Raw genomic sequence first — 16,449 nt, 5'->3', positions numbered from 1 at the left:
TTCTCTTCTCTTCCCGGTCTCACCTTCAATGATACCTCTGCAGAGAGCATGCCTGTGACCGCACACTAAGGCGTGGGTCCTCAAACCGTGGTACCCGGACCAGCAACTCTGGCATTAGTTGAGAATTTGTTGCAAATGCAAGTTCTCAGGGCCACCCCAGACCATTTAAATAAGAAACCCTAGGGATAGGCCCAGCCTCCATGTTCTAACCTGCCCTCTGGGTGTTCTAACACTCAGGTTTGAGAACATTTGCCTTAAGGAGTTTCTACCCCCACCCCTCACCCTCCTGTAAGTTCTTTCAGAGGAGGGATTGTTCTGTTCCAGGCACCACATCCAGCACCCAGCAATGTGCCTGCTCAAAGTGGATATTATGGAAGAAAGACCCATGAGAAAAGTACACAGTTGTGCTGGGTCTTGAAGAATGGGTAGGAGTTTTCCAAACAGCCAGAGGGGCGGAGAGAGATAGAATTGTAGACAGAGGGCACGAGGGATAAAAGATAGATAAGTAGCTCAGTACAGCTAGAATTTCAAATATGTTAGGAGAACACTGGTATGAGGCTGGAGAGACAGATTAAGGGTTTGATTATAGGGGGCAATGAATGCCAGGCTAATGAGCTTGGAATTTATTCTCTAAGCCACATGGTTCTCTACCTGGGTTGCACACTAGAATCACCTGAGAAGCTTTAAGAAAACACCAAGACCCAGGCCCCATCCAAGACCAATTAAATCAAAATCTCTAGGCACAGAGCCTTAGTATTGGTATTTTTTAAAACATTTTCTATAAGATTCTAATGTGCAGCAAAGGCTAAGAATGCCTGCTGTAGGCAGTGAGGAGTCATCAAAGTTACTTAAGCAGAGGTATGACCTAACCAATGTGTGTTTGAGGATGGACAGATTGCAGGATGGGTGGCTGGATAGATGGATGGATGGACGGATGGATAAATAGATGAGTAAGTGGAGGGATGGTGGATAGATGGGTGAGTGGAGGGATTAGTGGGTAGATGGATGGGTGAGTGGATGGATAGATGGATGGGTAGATGGGTAGATGGGTGGGAGGGTGGGTAGGTGAATGAATAGATGGGTGGATGGGTGGATGGATGAGTGGACTGATAGATGGACAAGTGGATGGGAGGATGGATGGGTGTGGGCATAGGCTTGGGGCTGGAGAGAGGACCAGTCGGGACTTGTTTAGTCCAGGAGAAGAGAGAGGATGAGGGCCTGGGTGGGTGGCAGTGTGGCCAGAGAAGGCTGGACTTAAGAGATACCTCAACAGAAGAGCAGATAATCTTGGAGACCTCCTGGAAATAGAAAGAAAGGAGGAGGAGGGAAGAGTGGATAGTGATTCCAAGCTTTGGATCTCAGGCAACAGGGTAGATGCTGATGACACGGACTGAGATAAGAACTGCAAGGGAGAAGCAGGTTTGGGCAGAAAACACTTTGCACATTTTTCACTGCTTCCTAGGTGCTGATAGAAATGGAAAGATTAAAGGGGAGATGAGATAATTGAGCTGTTACTTAAATTACTTCAGGGGCTTAGCTCAGTCTGGGATGCAAGAATTGAACAGCATCAGGGAATTAAATGTACAAAATTTATGGAAGTCACAGCCAGAAGGTGAATTTCAGGTGGGGGAGAAAGACGACAAGTGATCTTGAAAGGGTACGGAAATGCTGGGATGGCTTGGGGACCATTAAATTAGGTCGCCTGGTCAGAGAGGCTCGGTAAGAGAAAGACAGAAAGGACAGCATTTTCCTTATCAGAAGCTGTGGGCAGGAGGCAATCTGAGCAGTCTCAGACGGGAATTCTGCAGAGGCGGGGCGGGGGGCAGGGGGTGGGTGGGCGGCGGAGGCAAGGGGCACAAAGTTACCTGAAAGCAACCGAGGACTCATCAAGCTAGAGCGAGCAGCTGCTGGAAAGATGAGGGCCTTGTCTCTCTCAGGCTTCACTCACTGTGTGTGTGTGTGTGTGTGCGTGCGTGCACACGCGCTAGGCACAGCGAGGGATGGAGCATGCAGCAGGGACCACAGCAGGCAAGACCCTGCTCCCACATGCCTTGCACTCACTCAAGTGAGGGGGACACACAAGGGAGCAGATGATGACACAGCCTCCTGAACGTAGTGATGAGAGAGAGCTGTGGAGCAGAGGAGGGCCCCCTTGCCCACATTTGGTGGTGAGGTGGTGGATGGCTTCCCAGAGGAAGCACTTTCTAGACTGAGAAATAAAGGCTGCAATGGAGTTTGAAAGGGCAGAGCTTTCTAGATCAAGAAATACAGTGAACAAAGGCCAAAAGGGAGGCTGGAAAGATGTGGGTGAATAGAACGTAGTCAAGGGGGGGCTCGAGCATGGTATTCTGGGGTGGAGGTGGGAGTGACAAATGAGGTTGGAGAATTAGGAAGAAGACACACAGCCAAGGTCCCATTAGAGAGTTTGAGCTTTGTTCTCAAGTCGGTGGGGAGCCACTGAAGAGTCTAGATCAGGGGAATGAAAGGGTAAAATTTAATTTGCAGATTCTCGCTTTGACTACTCTGCGGAGGACAGGCTCAAAGGGGCCAAGAGAGAAGTTGAGGGACTCCAGAAATACCTAGGTAGTGAGAAGACTGGGCCTGGAGATTGACTGGATGGGGTTTGGGATGGGGGTGAGCAGGGAGGAAGAGACATCCATGATGAATCCCAAGTTTCCTGGGTTGGGCACCTGGGAGAGCAGAGGTGGCATCTGCTAAGCTGAGGGGGAGGAGGGCAGTGGTGAAGTAGGGAGGAAAGGAGAGGAACTCTGTTTGAACATGACAAGTCTAAAGGGCTTCTGGAACACCCAGATGGTGATATCTGGGCTAGAGAAACCAATGGGGAAGCTAGCAGCAAGCACTCGGATGGTTGAAACCACCGAATGACACAGAACTCTTTACAAATGTGCATGACCACGTGGCAGAAGGGGCAAATCCTTGGGAGGCCTGGCTAGGCTGCAGCTGGAAGGATGGGGCAGGGCTGGGCTCCTCTCTTCCCTTGGTTACCGAGGATGGGGATAATGGGCTAGCCCATCCTTCTCTGCAGAGAGGCTGCCCGGGCCTGCCATCCAACCAGCGGGCCCATCCTCTTGGTCCCTCCCAGCATGGGAGACTGTTTGTTCTGCTCCCCTCACCTTCTCCCAGCCCTGGTTCCCTTGGTGTGGCAGCTCATTTGTAGACTAAAAGACTGGGGTGAACAGGGCTGTCCATAGCCAGGGTCAGGGGCAGAGCTGACCACTCCGTGGAAAGCTGCCACTTGTGGTCTTGGCCACAATGGTACCAGGCTCTCACAGTATCAGAAAGAAGAGGCAAGAGCCACAAATGGGACCCAGCATGGCAAAACAGAAAGATGCCTGGACTTGAGAGGGGGTGTTCACCGGTGTCCACCACACTGCCTATGTGACTTTATGCAGGTCACTTAACCCCTGTGGCTTGGCTACTTAAACTGTACCATGAGCCTTGGGATTAAACATCAGAAAACAGCTCCATGGTCATTCATTCAGCCATTCATCCATTCAATACATTTTTATTGAATATTTCATATGGACTAGACGCTAGGCACATAATTTTGAGGACAACAGACACAGTTCCTGCCTCCATGGAGTTTACAGTTTAGTGGGGGAGACAGACACCCCTCAAGGAATCCTGCAAATGTGTGTCAAGTTCCAACTCCAGAAAGTGCTAGAGAGGACATAGCAGGGTGCCATGAGAGCCCATAACAAGGGAACCTGGCCTGGGGGTCCCTGAAGTAATCCCTGAGGAAGGAGTCTTTAGGCTGGGCTCTAAAGGAAAAGTGCTGGGGGGGTAGCTAGGTAAAGGGGATGGGGCTCAGAGGAAAGGGGCTGAGGCAGAGGGAACAGAATGGGCAAAAGCTCATGTCAGGGCAGGGGAGTTTGGTGCATTTAAGGAACTGAATAAAGGCCAATGTGGCTGGAGCCCGGGAAGCAAAGTGGGGGAGAGAACAGGTGCAGGGGGTCGAGGGCTCTGGCCAGCGCATCAATCACCATCCCACTGGCCATCTGGATTGTACCGGGACCGCACGAAGAAGCACCAAACCACAAACCACACAGGGCAGAGCTGGGGACCGACCTTCCTTTCTTAGGAGGTTACATGTCCCTTTTGAAAACAGGACTCCTTTGACCTGAGACCCAGCTCTCCATACCAGCAGCGATTTCTGCCTATTGTGACCACACTTTTGGAAGCTGTCACAGTGAACCTGGCGGGTGCTCTCTCCTTTAAGGCACATCTTGAGCAGCCTTTCTGCTTTTCCCATCTTGCATCCCAGTGTCTATACAGCAGGCAGAAGCTGCTGAGCTAAGGCTTGATGTGAGAACTTTCACATATATATGTGTATCTATTTTCTTTTTTCTTTTTTTTTTTTTTTTGGCCAAAAAACAGCAATGAAAATTTCTGGTGAGTCACAGCTTTCTTTCTTTGGCTAGGGGAGCTGGGTATGAAGCTCCAAGAGCCTGCAGCTAGAGGAGCGAGACCTTGCCAAGCTGGGGAAGCTAGGGAAATGAAATTAGCAATAAGCCACCTTCTCCAGCTTCTCGGCTGAGGGCCGGAAAATTCCGCTTAGCAAACAGAACCTATTTCCAGGCCTTGCAAAGCCCCACACTACAGATGAATCCAAACCCACTGCCCCGGGACTATGGTTCCTCTGGGAGAGAGGAAAGCTCATGCAGCTGACACCATCCCCAAGATGCCAAATGCCTGCCTCTGGCTTCCTGCTCTCCTCCAGCACGTTCTTGGGTCTTGCTCAGCAGGCTGCCAGCAAAGCTGCCCCTGAACAGAGCACCCTCAATTAGTTCCAGGGCCAAAAGGTATGGGTAACTTCTTGCTACCTAAGCTGCCCCAAGCAGGATTTGGAATTCATCGCCCTTGCTTGGAGCATGATTCAGTAATTCCACAAATATGAACTGAGTGCTGTCTCTTGTGCCAGGCAATGGTAAGCAAAATGAGTCACGCTTCCTGCTTCATGGAGTGTACAGCCCAGTGGGGGCCTCAGGTGATAATCAAATAATCACATAAATAAATAGAAAATTGCATCAGTGGTGGGGGCTCTGAAGGAGAAATGCATGGTACCTCAAGGGTCTATAACGGGGGTTACCTCACCCCAGGAAGGTAGAAATGGGCGTCAGCTGACCATGCGGGTCCTTCCTGTCACTGAGACTTCAGTTGAGATGTTTCTCCTGCATGAGGCCTTCCCTGACCCTCAGTGGCTCCCTGATCTCTAGCACAAAACCCTACTTTATTGTCATTACTGCACTACCACTCCTGAGATCTGTCTTGTTCATTTACTTTCTGTTTCTGGTCTTTGACTCCTCTCAAGCTTCCATCCGTTATGTTCACCACTGTTCCTCCGGTGCCAGGCAGGCCTGGGCACACGGTTGGCTGAAAAGATGAAAAGTATCCAGAAGGATAAGCTGGAAACAGAAGGACAGGCAGGTTTTGGCATAACCCAGGGATAAGGGAGAGCGTTCCCTACGGTAAGTGTGAAGGCTCTGTGTGCATGCATACCATGGAAAACTGAGGGAAGGTATGTGTGACCAGAAGGCAGAGAGGAGGCAACCAAGGGTGGAGACAAGGCTGAAGAGGGAGCACGAGCTGGGGCCTTGATGAACAGGGTGAGCATCTGGGCTGGCTACTGCCATAACGAAGGACCACGCTGGGGACGTAAACAGCAGACGTGTTGTCTCACAGTTCTAGAGGCCAGAAGTCTGAGATCAAGGTGTCAGCAGGTCGGTTCCTTCTGGGGGCTGTGAGGGAGACCCTCACATGCCTCTCCTCTAGATTCTGGTGGTTTGCTGGCAATCTTTGGTGTTGCTTAGCTTGTAGCCATATCATCCAACCTCTGCGTTTGAGTTCACATGATGCTTACCCTGTGCATGTGTGTGTGTTCAAATCTCACCTTTCCATAAGGACACCAGTCATGCTGGATTAGGACCCACCCTTACGCTTACGTTACCTTGATGCTCTCTTTCCAAATAAGGTTGCTTTCTAAGATTTGGGGAGTTAGGATTTCAGCCTGTGAATTTGGGGAGGACACAATTCAACTCATAATAGACTACTTCCCCAAGTGGATCAGGAGCCCAAGGAGAGTTTACATGACCACTCAGGCATCTTTCTTGTGGTCCATCTGAGGAGCGAATGGGCCCATGATACAGAGGATAAAGTTTGACCCCATCAGCTGGCATTCAAGGCCAGTCCAGCCCTCTCCCTCATCCACTTCTCCGCTTGCAGAAACCTTCTCCAGGCAATGGACAAAGCTCTTAGCCAGGGACAGGTTTCTTCATTTATCTATTTTTTGCCTCCCAAGGAATCTAAGGTCATCATACTGGGAGTTGGAGAAGTTCGGATCCTGACTCTGCTGCTAATCAGCTGTGTGTTCTTGGGCTTGTCACTCTACCTCTCTGAGGCTTCACTGTCTCATCTATCATATGGGTGGGTGAGTGATTCAGTGGCCAGTGAGGGCCTTCAGATATTGACAACATCGACTGTATTTTCGAAAACCAAAATGCTTACACATGATCTGACAAAGGCTTTTATGTTCCTGATCACCCAACTTGTTTATTTGAAAAGCCTCATAAGAAGCACAAAAATGAAAGCAGTGAATGGCCATTACGTAGGACCCTTTCATGTATTTAGCTTCAATGACAGGACAATGAGGCTACTGAAATCTGGGAAGGGGGGGCAGCTCTTCCTAGTTCATGGGCATTCCTGCCTTGACACCTGTGCCCATTCCGTCTTCATGCACTTGGAATGCCTTCTGCTATTCTTGCCACACAGCAAAAGCCTACTCTCAGAAGTCCTGTTCACAAGGCTCTTCCTTCAGGGATTACCTGAGATCTGCCTAAACCACTCATTTGGATCTACTCAGTTACCTCCGGACATCTTTTATGTTGTTGCTTAGCTCCTCAATCACCACTCACATGTGTGGGGCTGGTTCCCTCACTTATTCCATAAGCCCCTTGAAGGCAGGAACAGTGTCTTGTTTTCTTTGTATTCCATCATAGTCCTTGGCAGAATCCAATTCATTCATTCATTCACCCGTTCACTCACTCGCTCTTCTAATATTTTTTGAACACCTGCCATGTTCTAGGCACTGTCTGGTCACAGAGGACTGAAAAGATGACTCGATGCACCTTGAGAAGGCTCACAGTCTAGTAGGTAAAATTAATGCAAACCATTCCCTATTGCTTTTTTTCCCCACAGCTATCCAAATAACAGCAACCAACACTCAACCTGCTAGAGGAAGCATTTTTCTCAGGTATATCCCCTGGAAGGTAAGAGATAACACAAACTAAAGGCATCAGAATAGAAGAGGACATCACCTCACACAGATTTGCATGTGGGGCTCATATTCTAGATGGAAATCTGGAACTGGGCTAGGACAGGGCTTTTCAAACTGGGTCCCAAGGAGTGCTAGTTTGGTGAAATGTTAATCAATATTACAGGGGAGAAAGAATTCTGTAGTCAAATAGCTTTCAGAAAGAAGTCACCAAGCTTATTTATTGCACAACTTCTCGGGGCCTTCCATACCCTCATGTGTGTCGGGAATCTCAAAGAGGAGGTATAGAGTGGGTAGTTGCTCCTAACTGCATTCATCTCCACCTCGTCCCACCCCCATCTAGAAGTTTCAGTGTATTGGTGTCTTAGAAAACCGTCCTCTGGAGGAAGAGAAAGTGTTAGTTCCAGGAAACCTCTGGCTTCCTAGAACTATGCAACTTGTTCGGAGGACATTCACCTACACTGAGAGGCAGGTTTTAAGGGCCCTGGTGTGCTGCCCCTCCCCCCACCACACTCCTGCTCAAGAAGGGCCCCCAGTTCCAGGTCTTGAAGAGGACAAGCCAACCTCAGGCTAGGGCTGCCTGGGAAAGAGCACTGGATTATGGATTTGACTCCGGGAAAATAGAGGGTTCTAGAAGGCCAGCGTGGCCTAAAAGTAAGTTGTAAATAATTTATCATCTGGAAAATCATCACAATGGGTGCTCTTACACATAAATAACCCTTAGAATCCCCTGGAGGGCTTGTTAAAATACAGATTGCTGGACCCTACCCCTGGAGTTTCTCATTCAGCAGGTCTGCAGCGAGGCGCCAGATTTTGCATTTCTGACAAGTCTCCACATGATGCTGCTGCTGGTCAGGACCGCACTTTGTTAAAGGGGTGCTCTAGCATCTGCGGTCCCGGTTCCCCGGTCAGGGACAGCACTGTGAAGCCCACATCTGTCCTCTCAGCAACACTGTGCCGGGCGCCAGGCACAAGGTGTGGGTGATCCTTTGCCCAAATGGCTCCACCAAGCTCCTAAGGCAGCCAGAAGACAGATGTCCCCCTCCTTTGCCTCCCACCAGCCCCACCCCAGGGCAATTCCAATTACCACTTGATCTTCATTCGTTCATTCAACAGTTAGTACGTGCCAACCATATGCCAAACCTGGTGCTGGGTGTTCAGGACCCCAGGTCAAGAGCCACCCGCTCTGCCATCTCTGAGCTCATCTCCCAGTGCTTGTCAAAAGGGGGACAGAAAAGAACACAGGCGATTTCAGCACAAGATGGCAGCATCTGCCTCACTCTTCTCAAGACCTTCTGTCAAGTCTGAAAGGGAAGACATCCTTGATTCCTCTTTTCCTCAGTCCTGCCTCTGAAAGACTGCCCAGCACTGCCCACCCCTCCTGGTCTGCTCTGCCATGCCCTGGCAATCATCACCACCGCCTGCACAGCAATAATCCCACCCACCTGCTCCACTCGTGCCCCCTCCAACCCAGGGTCAGCTTTCAAAAACAGAAATGGGGTCATGCGCCCCCCTACTTAACAGTGCCTCAGTGGCTTCCCACACTCCCTTACCACCGGTTCCAGCCCCACTGGCCTCTCCTCCCCTCCTGTTGCCCCCAGGGCTGCCCTTTCTCATCCCTCAGGTCTCTGCTTAAAAGCCACTGCCTCCAGGTACCTTCCCTGACTGCTGTTCTGGCTCAGTGTGGAGGATCAAAGAGGGCTGCAAGTCCTTTGATGGGAGAAGGGTTTTCTTTCCTGTCTCCTTGAAGTGGAGCTTGGGCTGAGAGGCAGTGCTGGGCCAGTTCCAGACCTCGCCTTGCAGACTGGGGCTTTCCCACGGCTCTCTTGGGGTCCTGAGCTACAGTTCAGACACCCAGCTGAAATGCTAGGCACAGAGGCCCTGACACCACACAGGGAAGGGGGCAGCCCAGCTGGGCCCAGCCTTGCAGCCATCCCCACCAAAGCTCCAGGCACATGGGTGAAGCCATCTTGGACTCCAGCCCAGACCAGCCACCAGCTGGAGATCACTCGGTGATCCCAGTCAAAGCCCCATAAAGTGGAAAAATCACGCGACTGAGGCCTGTCCAAATTCCTGACCCACTAAACCATGAGGTACTGCGTTTTAGTACTAAGTATTGCTGTTACACAGAATAAATAACCAGAACATTCTGCATTATATTTACTTCCATCATAGCACCTCCTTGGGCAGCTATATATATTTTTTTGATTGCCCGAGCAGATAAAGAGCAAATGGAGGAGCACTGAACTTAGAATCAAGAGACCTGAGTTCTTGTTATGGACTGAACATCTGGGTCCCCTTAAAAGTCGTATGTTGAAACCCTACGCCCAGTGTGACGGTATCAGGTGGCGGGGCCTTTGGCAGGTAATTAGGATTTGAGCAGAGCCCTCATGAATGGGATTAGTGCCCTTAGAAGAGTCAGGAGAGAGCTTGCCTGCTCTCTCTGCTCTCTACCACGTGAAGACACAATGAGAATCAGCGGTCTGCACGCTGAGAGAGCTCTCATCAGACCCCAGCCATGCTGGCACCCTGTCAGGGCTAGGCTCACTGGGGCTGAGCTCCCTGTGGCACATGATTCAAAGAAAGGTTCAGGTGGTGGCTCCGAGGGTTTACCTGGGGCAGGTCGAACATTTGGAGGACGATACCATCACCATCTATTTCTTTTCTACCATCACATATCACACACACTGAGGACCTCTTATTTTCCTGGGCTGTGCTGTGTGCTGAAACACCTAGATTAACAGGACACAGTCCCTGCTCTCAGATACTGTCCCTTCTCTTGAGAGGGGGCATGCCCACAGTTGGTACAGTCGGGGCAGGCACCCAATCCCTCTGGCCATGTCCTTTGAACTCTGCCACCTGCTTGCTCTTCAGGCCTCAATGTTTAAGGCCTGAGTCTGACCCAGTGCTTCCTCTGTGTGCCCATAATATTCTGTATTTGTTGATTTGCTTATTTAGCCAGTATTTACTGAGTACCTACGAAGTGCCAGGCCCTGATTTATCGTAGGAAACAAGACAGGTGGTTCCTGCCATGGTGGGATCTCCCATCTAGCGGGAGAGATAGAGGAACAACCAAACATGAAAAAAAGAAAAGAAAGAAACTATCAAATGATTGCTCTGGTGGACTTCCAGCTTCTAGCACAGTGAGAAATCGGTTGACAAGCCACCTGGTCTATGGTACTTGGTTACAGCAGCCGAGTGAACTAAGACAGTTGCCATCCCAGCTCGGCCACTCACTTGCTGGGCTATGTTGGGCAACTCAATTCCCTCTCTAAACAAAATCTCTCAGCCAGAGTAGGTTTTACAGACCAAGTACGTTTCCTCCCTTCCTTGCTCCTGCTCATCCACAAATACCCCATCTCTGTCTGGCACTGGGCCCACTGCAGTGGGAATAAAATAACCAGATCTGGGCCCTGCCCTCGAGGCCCTGAGAGGCTACCTGCCAGAGAGAATGAATGAAGTAACTGTAAGACAGCAAGACAAGCCTTCTCTGGACAGCAGGACGAAGGACCCAGAGCCCAGCACAGATCCTGTTCACTGAGCTCCAAAGAGGCAGCCAGGGGTCAGCACTGCTTGGCCCTGGGGTCAAAGGGCAAGTCCAGGCATCCCTTAGAGACTCCTGCTTCCAAAAGCCACATTAGCATGGTGCAGAGGGCCTATACCAGCTGCACTGGCCTGGGCCCACGCCCCAATTAGACTTTCATAGCGTCTCCCGCAGCCTGCTTGGCCCGACTACCAGCTGGAGCTCCTGTTCCGTCTGGTGGCCTCCGGTTAATGAACTCGTGAGGGGCTGGCCGAGCTCATTACAGGCGATGCGAGGGAACAGGGGACCCCCCCGCCCACGCTCCCCCATTTCATGTTCACACTGAAAATACGAAGGGAGGAGACGGGCAGGAGCTGAGGCCACAACCTGACCACACAGCCCTGGATGGCTCCAGAGACGGCTCAGCCAGAGACAAGGGTTTCCGTGCGTGTGTCTGTATCTCTGGTTTTAGGGGAGCGTTCTCAGGCTACACCCGGCCCTTTCTTCTCTCAGGCCAACGAGGCAGAATGAGAATGACAGTTCAAATCTGTCTCCTTGCAATGACTGGTCCATAGACATGTCTGGACAAGCTGCTTTCTCAGAGCTTCACTGTCCTCAGCTTTAAGGTAGGGCAGTAACCCCCACCCGGCCCCAAGTGCTCAACTACTGCCCTCAGTAAACTGTCACTGCTGCTGTTATGACAAAAAGATAGGCCGGAGAAGGCACCAAAATGTGAGCAGCGCTTGCTTCTGAGGGGCAGGACTGCGTGAGTGACTTTTTCCCTCCCATTTTTCTGTATTTCCTAAATTATATACAATGAGCATTTTACTTTCATCATTTGGAAAGAAAAAAAAAGAAACTTTTCTCAAAAAAAAAAAAAATCTATCAGAAAAATGAGATTATATGTGTGGAAGGGCCTAGACAGTGCCTGGGAGGACGTTATCAATAGAAGCTTCCTCCTGCAGGCTAAGTTTGAATAAATGAGATTGGGTAGAAAACCAAGTGTGGTATTTACGAAGAGGTAATGAACTTTTGCTCTTTGATAAAGCGATTTCCACAAAAGTGAGTATTCAAATGCTGTGGCTCAGACGAGGGGAGTTGTTTACAAGAGTTTAAAGGAAGAGCGCTCCCCGGCCAGAGCAGAAGGCAAAAAAATATAGGGAGGAAGGTGGAAGCAAGCTAGGGTCCACTGACAGGTGAACAGATAAACACGATGTGCTGCATACACCCAATGGAATATTACTCAGCCTTAAAAAGGGCACAGGCTACCATTTGGAGAAAGCTAGAGGACATTATACTAAGTGAAATAAGCCAGACACAAAAGGGCCACTACTGTATGATTTCACTTCTCTGAGGTCCCTACAGTAGTGAGATTCATAGATACAGCAAGTCAAATGGTGGTTGCCAGGGATTCGAGGGGGAGGGAATGGGGAGTTAGTGTTTCACGCGAATGGAGTTGCCTATTCGCCAGATGAAAAGCACTGTGGGGGTGTATTATAGTGACGGTTGCACAACAGTGTGAGTATCCTTCACGCTACATAACTATACACTTAAAAATGGTTAAGACGGTAGATTTTATATTAGGTGTGTTTTACCACAATTTTTTTAAATGTAGAGAGAAAAACAGGATCACACCCAGAGGAAGGAGGAGTGGGTCAGAGGGTTGGAGCAAGTTGCTGATTCCCTGTGGTTGAGGGCTACTGGCTGGAGAGACGACAGGTGGAGGAGAAGGTCCTGGGAGCATGGCAGAGGGAGGGACAGCCACAGAGTGGCACCCTGCCCAGTGAGCGCTGTCCCGGTGAGGTTGCTACCTCCTACCTGCACTTAGGAGGCTGGCCCCAGTGGGTTCAGGGCAAAGAGGTTTTGTTGCTGGAAGACTCAGAGGCAGCCCACGTCAATGCCTGAGGGGATCCGAGCCCACAAACCCAGAGTATGGAGTGTGAGAAATCAGGACCCAGGGAGTTTGTGTATTATAAATAAACAAGGCAGAGAAAGAGCCCCCAGCACCGATACTCCAGGGGTGTAAGGAAGGTGCATTGAGCATCAGTTCCATGGAGAAGAGATTCTGAGATCCCTGTGCTGAGGGAATTGGGAAGTGGACTGGCTGCCCCCCCCCCCCCCATAAAAGGGTCCAGATGTCCTGAAAGGAGGGGGGAGGTCACCTTAGCCCAAATGAAGACTAACACAATGCCTGGGTCTTGGTAGGATAATAGCAACAGCAAGGACAATTTACTGAGCATTTCCTGTCTGCCACAAGTACTTTTCTCATTCATTCTCTGCAGCATCCTTATGCGGGAGAACTATCTCTATCCTCACTTTCGGAGGAGGAAGAAGCCGGGCACAGGGGTCCATAACCTGCACTCCCAGGGCCTTAAAAGCACACCGGTCGGCCTCCAGTGAGTCTTCGCCTCCTTTCTGCTTTGCTGCCTCCCCTCGCCCCGGCCCCGGTCCCCTCCTCACTTGAACTGGTGCTCGCGGGAACTGCGGATCTTGGAGGAGAACCGCTCGGCCAGCTTCTCCAGGCTGCGGGAGTACTCGAGCTCAATCTCAGCTTTCCGGCGGAAGAACTCCTGGAGGTCCTGGAGCAGCTGCAGGCGGGACTCGGACTGCTGCTCCAGGCATTTGAACTGCTCCACCAGCTGCGTGCGGATCTCTGCGGGCAGAGGCAAGGGGCAGCGGGCGTTAGGCTGTGGTGGGCACCGCGGTGGGACCCACCCGGCTGACCCAGGGCCCCTGGGCGCAGGCACTGCGATTCCTGCAGCCCCCCTCCCCACCGCCACCCTGGTCCCCCAGAGCCTCTCCGGCATTGGCACAGAGATCTAGCACGGGCTGGCTTCTGTCACATGGTCTCACCCAATGTTTCCCCAACTTGAGTCATGGCGTGTCACCACCATGGCTTTTGTCATATCCACATGCCGCCAGCATTATTATTTCTTCCATATGATCTAGTCAATTGGCTCGCTTTTCCTATGAATGTATTTGAAATGAATGGCTTTGTGTCACTGCAGGGAGGGGAAAACCAGGACCACGTGCCATCCTGCGACACAGAAAATGAATTCAACAAAAACAAAAAGTTTGTAAAAGTCTATCTAGAGACTACTGCTTACCAGAGGCCCTGAGCTCTCTGTCAACAAAAGGAAAATGGGAGGGGGCGGGGCGCTAAAGACTTTCTCCAGATGCACTTGGGGCTGAGAGCGGCTGAGAAGGGGATGCCAGGGGCTCATGGGTTTCAGTGTTACTTAAGGCCACATCTATGTTCCGCGTTAAATCACCTTGAGTTCCAGGCATAAACATCTCAAGTACCCCTAGAGGACTGTCACCCACACTTCAGGAAATACGGACAGCAAACCAGGTCTGTGCAACCAGGGCAAAAGTTCAAAAACTGGGGAGGTGGAGATAAAAATCACAGGCAAATCCCAATAATGACAGCCAACCTCATCTTCAAGCCCATAGTGTACTGCGGGCCCTCTGCTTTAACTCCTTCCCCACCATCCCACAAGCTGCTCAACACATGGGTCTCCCCAAAGCACTCTGCTCACACCAGCTCCCTGCTCAAAACACCCCACAGCCCCCTTCTGCCTGAGTATTAAGCCCAACTCCTTAGCATGGAATCCAAGGCCATCCGCCGCCCAGCCACAAACTTTACTTGTGGGGATTTACCACCAGCAGACTCTCGAAACTGTTCAAACCAGTCCTTGACATGTCCAATCCCACCGGCATAAATAGGCATCCTGTCGGAAATGATGGCCAACACCATCTTAGCATCCTTTAGAGAAGTGGACTTCACAGGGGGCAGCCCTACCCTGGGGTATATAAAGCCTTCCCCAGGGGTACACAGGCAGGAAAAGTACAAGGGATTCAGCTGAAGATCCTGTTTCCATTTCCACTCTTCCCTGCTCTGCCTGAGAATGTGTCTCAGTCTAGATGGCATGACTGCTCTCCTTCCCCACTTCCCTCTTCACATTGGTCCTTCTCCTGCTTTGCAGAAGAAAGACCAACTTCCTCATCCAGAATCTGACTATGGCCTAGTGCCCTTAAATGTCAAAATATCTGGGTGCCAAAAAAAAATGGACAATTTAGAATGTTGGTGTTAGCAAATCTTCCTTTGGGATCCTGAACCCTTGCTACTCAAAGTGTGGTCTGTGGACCAGCAGCATCAGCATCACCAGTGGGCTGATTAGAAAAGCAGAATCTCAGACCCCAACCCAGAATTTCTGATTCAGAATCTGCATTTTAGCAAGATCCCCAGATGGTCCTATGTACCTTAAAGTATGAGAAGCACTGCCGTCAACTATCCCCATCCATCTCATTATGAGAAGCATTTCCCACACTATCTTACTTTTATGTTTAGTAATTATCAGATGTATAAAATACCCATATTATTTTGATGAACTGTGTATGTGATCACTGTAATGACAAATCAATCCAAAAGAAAGATACTTAGAGTTCTATGGGCAAAGGAAAAGTTTTCAATGTCTATTTCAGTTTACATACATGTTTTAGATCAAAAGAAGTATGATAGAGTGGGGTGCCTGCGTGGCTCAGTCGGTTAAGCGGCTTCCTTCAGCTCAGGTCATGATCCCAGGGTCCTGGGATCGAGTTCCACATTGGGCTCCTTGCTCAGCGGGGAGCCCGCTTCTCTCTCTGCCTGCCGCTCCCCCTGCTTGTGCCCACTCTCTCTCTCTCTGACAAATAAATAAATAGGATCTTTGAAAAAAAATTGAGTTGCATACTGGAGATCTGTGCATTCTACTCTAGATAAGAGTAGAATGCAATAAAAAGGCAAAATAAAAAATTGCTCTATTATTTCATTTCAATTTGATACATTTAAGAGAGTAGTGTAATTTTATTCTACAAGACCAATATTTACAATATGGTAGAAATGATATCCTCTGTAACTACTTATAATGAAACATTTCAGATGTCAAGTTAAAATGTACGAGGCAAGAGAGTTTTTTTCCCCCTGAGTTCACTTAGAGGGTAGGCAAGCAAAAAAGTTTAAAAACTGCTTTAGAGCCCACGTCAAGTACTGTTCCTCCCAGGGAGTCCTGGACTGCTTGACCCTCCCAGCCCTACTGTGAACTCCCATGGTACTTCAGTTTGTCTCTGACTGCCTCCTGCCATTGTTTCAATTCTTTCATGAACGTGTGTCATATCCACCTTAGCTCCTCAAATGAAATTTAAGCTCTGAAGGTGGATTTTCCCCGCACATAATAGATCATCAGGAAATCAATATCTGTACAGCAAATTACTATTTATTTTTACCAAGTGCTTTTACCCAAGGATATTAAGTTTTGTGATTATGGGAGTCTCGCTCGACACAAACATACACACCCCACACAACACACACACACACCATACACCACACCCCACACACAGCACACCACACACATACCATACACCACACCCCACACACCACACCGTACACACACACACACACACATTTACAACATGACATTATTATCCATTTTTACAGAGGAAGAAAGCCCAGCTCTGTGTAAACTACAATCAGGAACTTGTCCAAGGTCACATTTTGTTCCCTGAACTATAACAAGCTACACAGGTATGCCTATGACATGGCCTACGTGTTGAATTGGATCGAGATGCCATCATTCCCCAAAGGGCAAGCCCTACC

General features: G+C 49.8%; 1 protein-coding gene across 1 annotated transcript in view; it reads right to left on the bottom strand.

Annotated features, from left to right (window-relative positions):
• Nucleotides 1–16,449, bottom strand: part of SRGAP3 (SLIT-ROBO Rho GTPase activating protein 3) — a 244,116-nt gene that overhangs the window by 111,376 nt on the left and 116,291 nt on the right. The window contains exon 2 of the mRNA XM_045861921.3: nt 13,275–13,467. Coding sequence (XP_045717877.1) covers nt 13,275–13,467 — 193 coding nt within the window. The remainder of the gene's footprint in view (nt 1–13,274; nt 13,468–16,449) is intronic.

Source organism: Mirounga angustirostris, unplaced genomic scaffold, assembly GCF_029215605.1.
Source record: "Mirounga angustirostris isolate CCGP_5_RB_7025 unplaced genomic scaffold, mMirAng1.0.hap1 SCAF_1, whole genome shotgun sequence".
Lineage (NCBI taxonomy): Eukaryota > Metazoa > Chordata > Mammalia > Carnivora > Phocidae > Mirounga > Mirounga angustirostris.
Note: the sequence above shows the minus strand (reverse complement) of the source record. Positions and strands in the feature narration are given on the sequence as shown.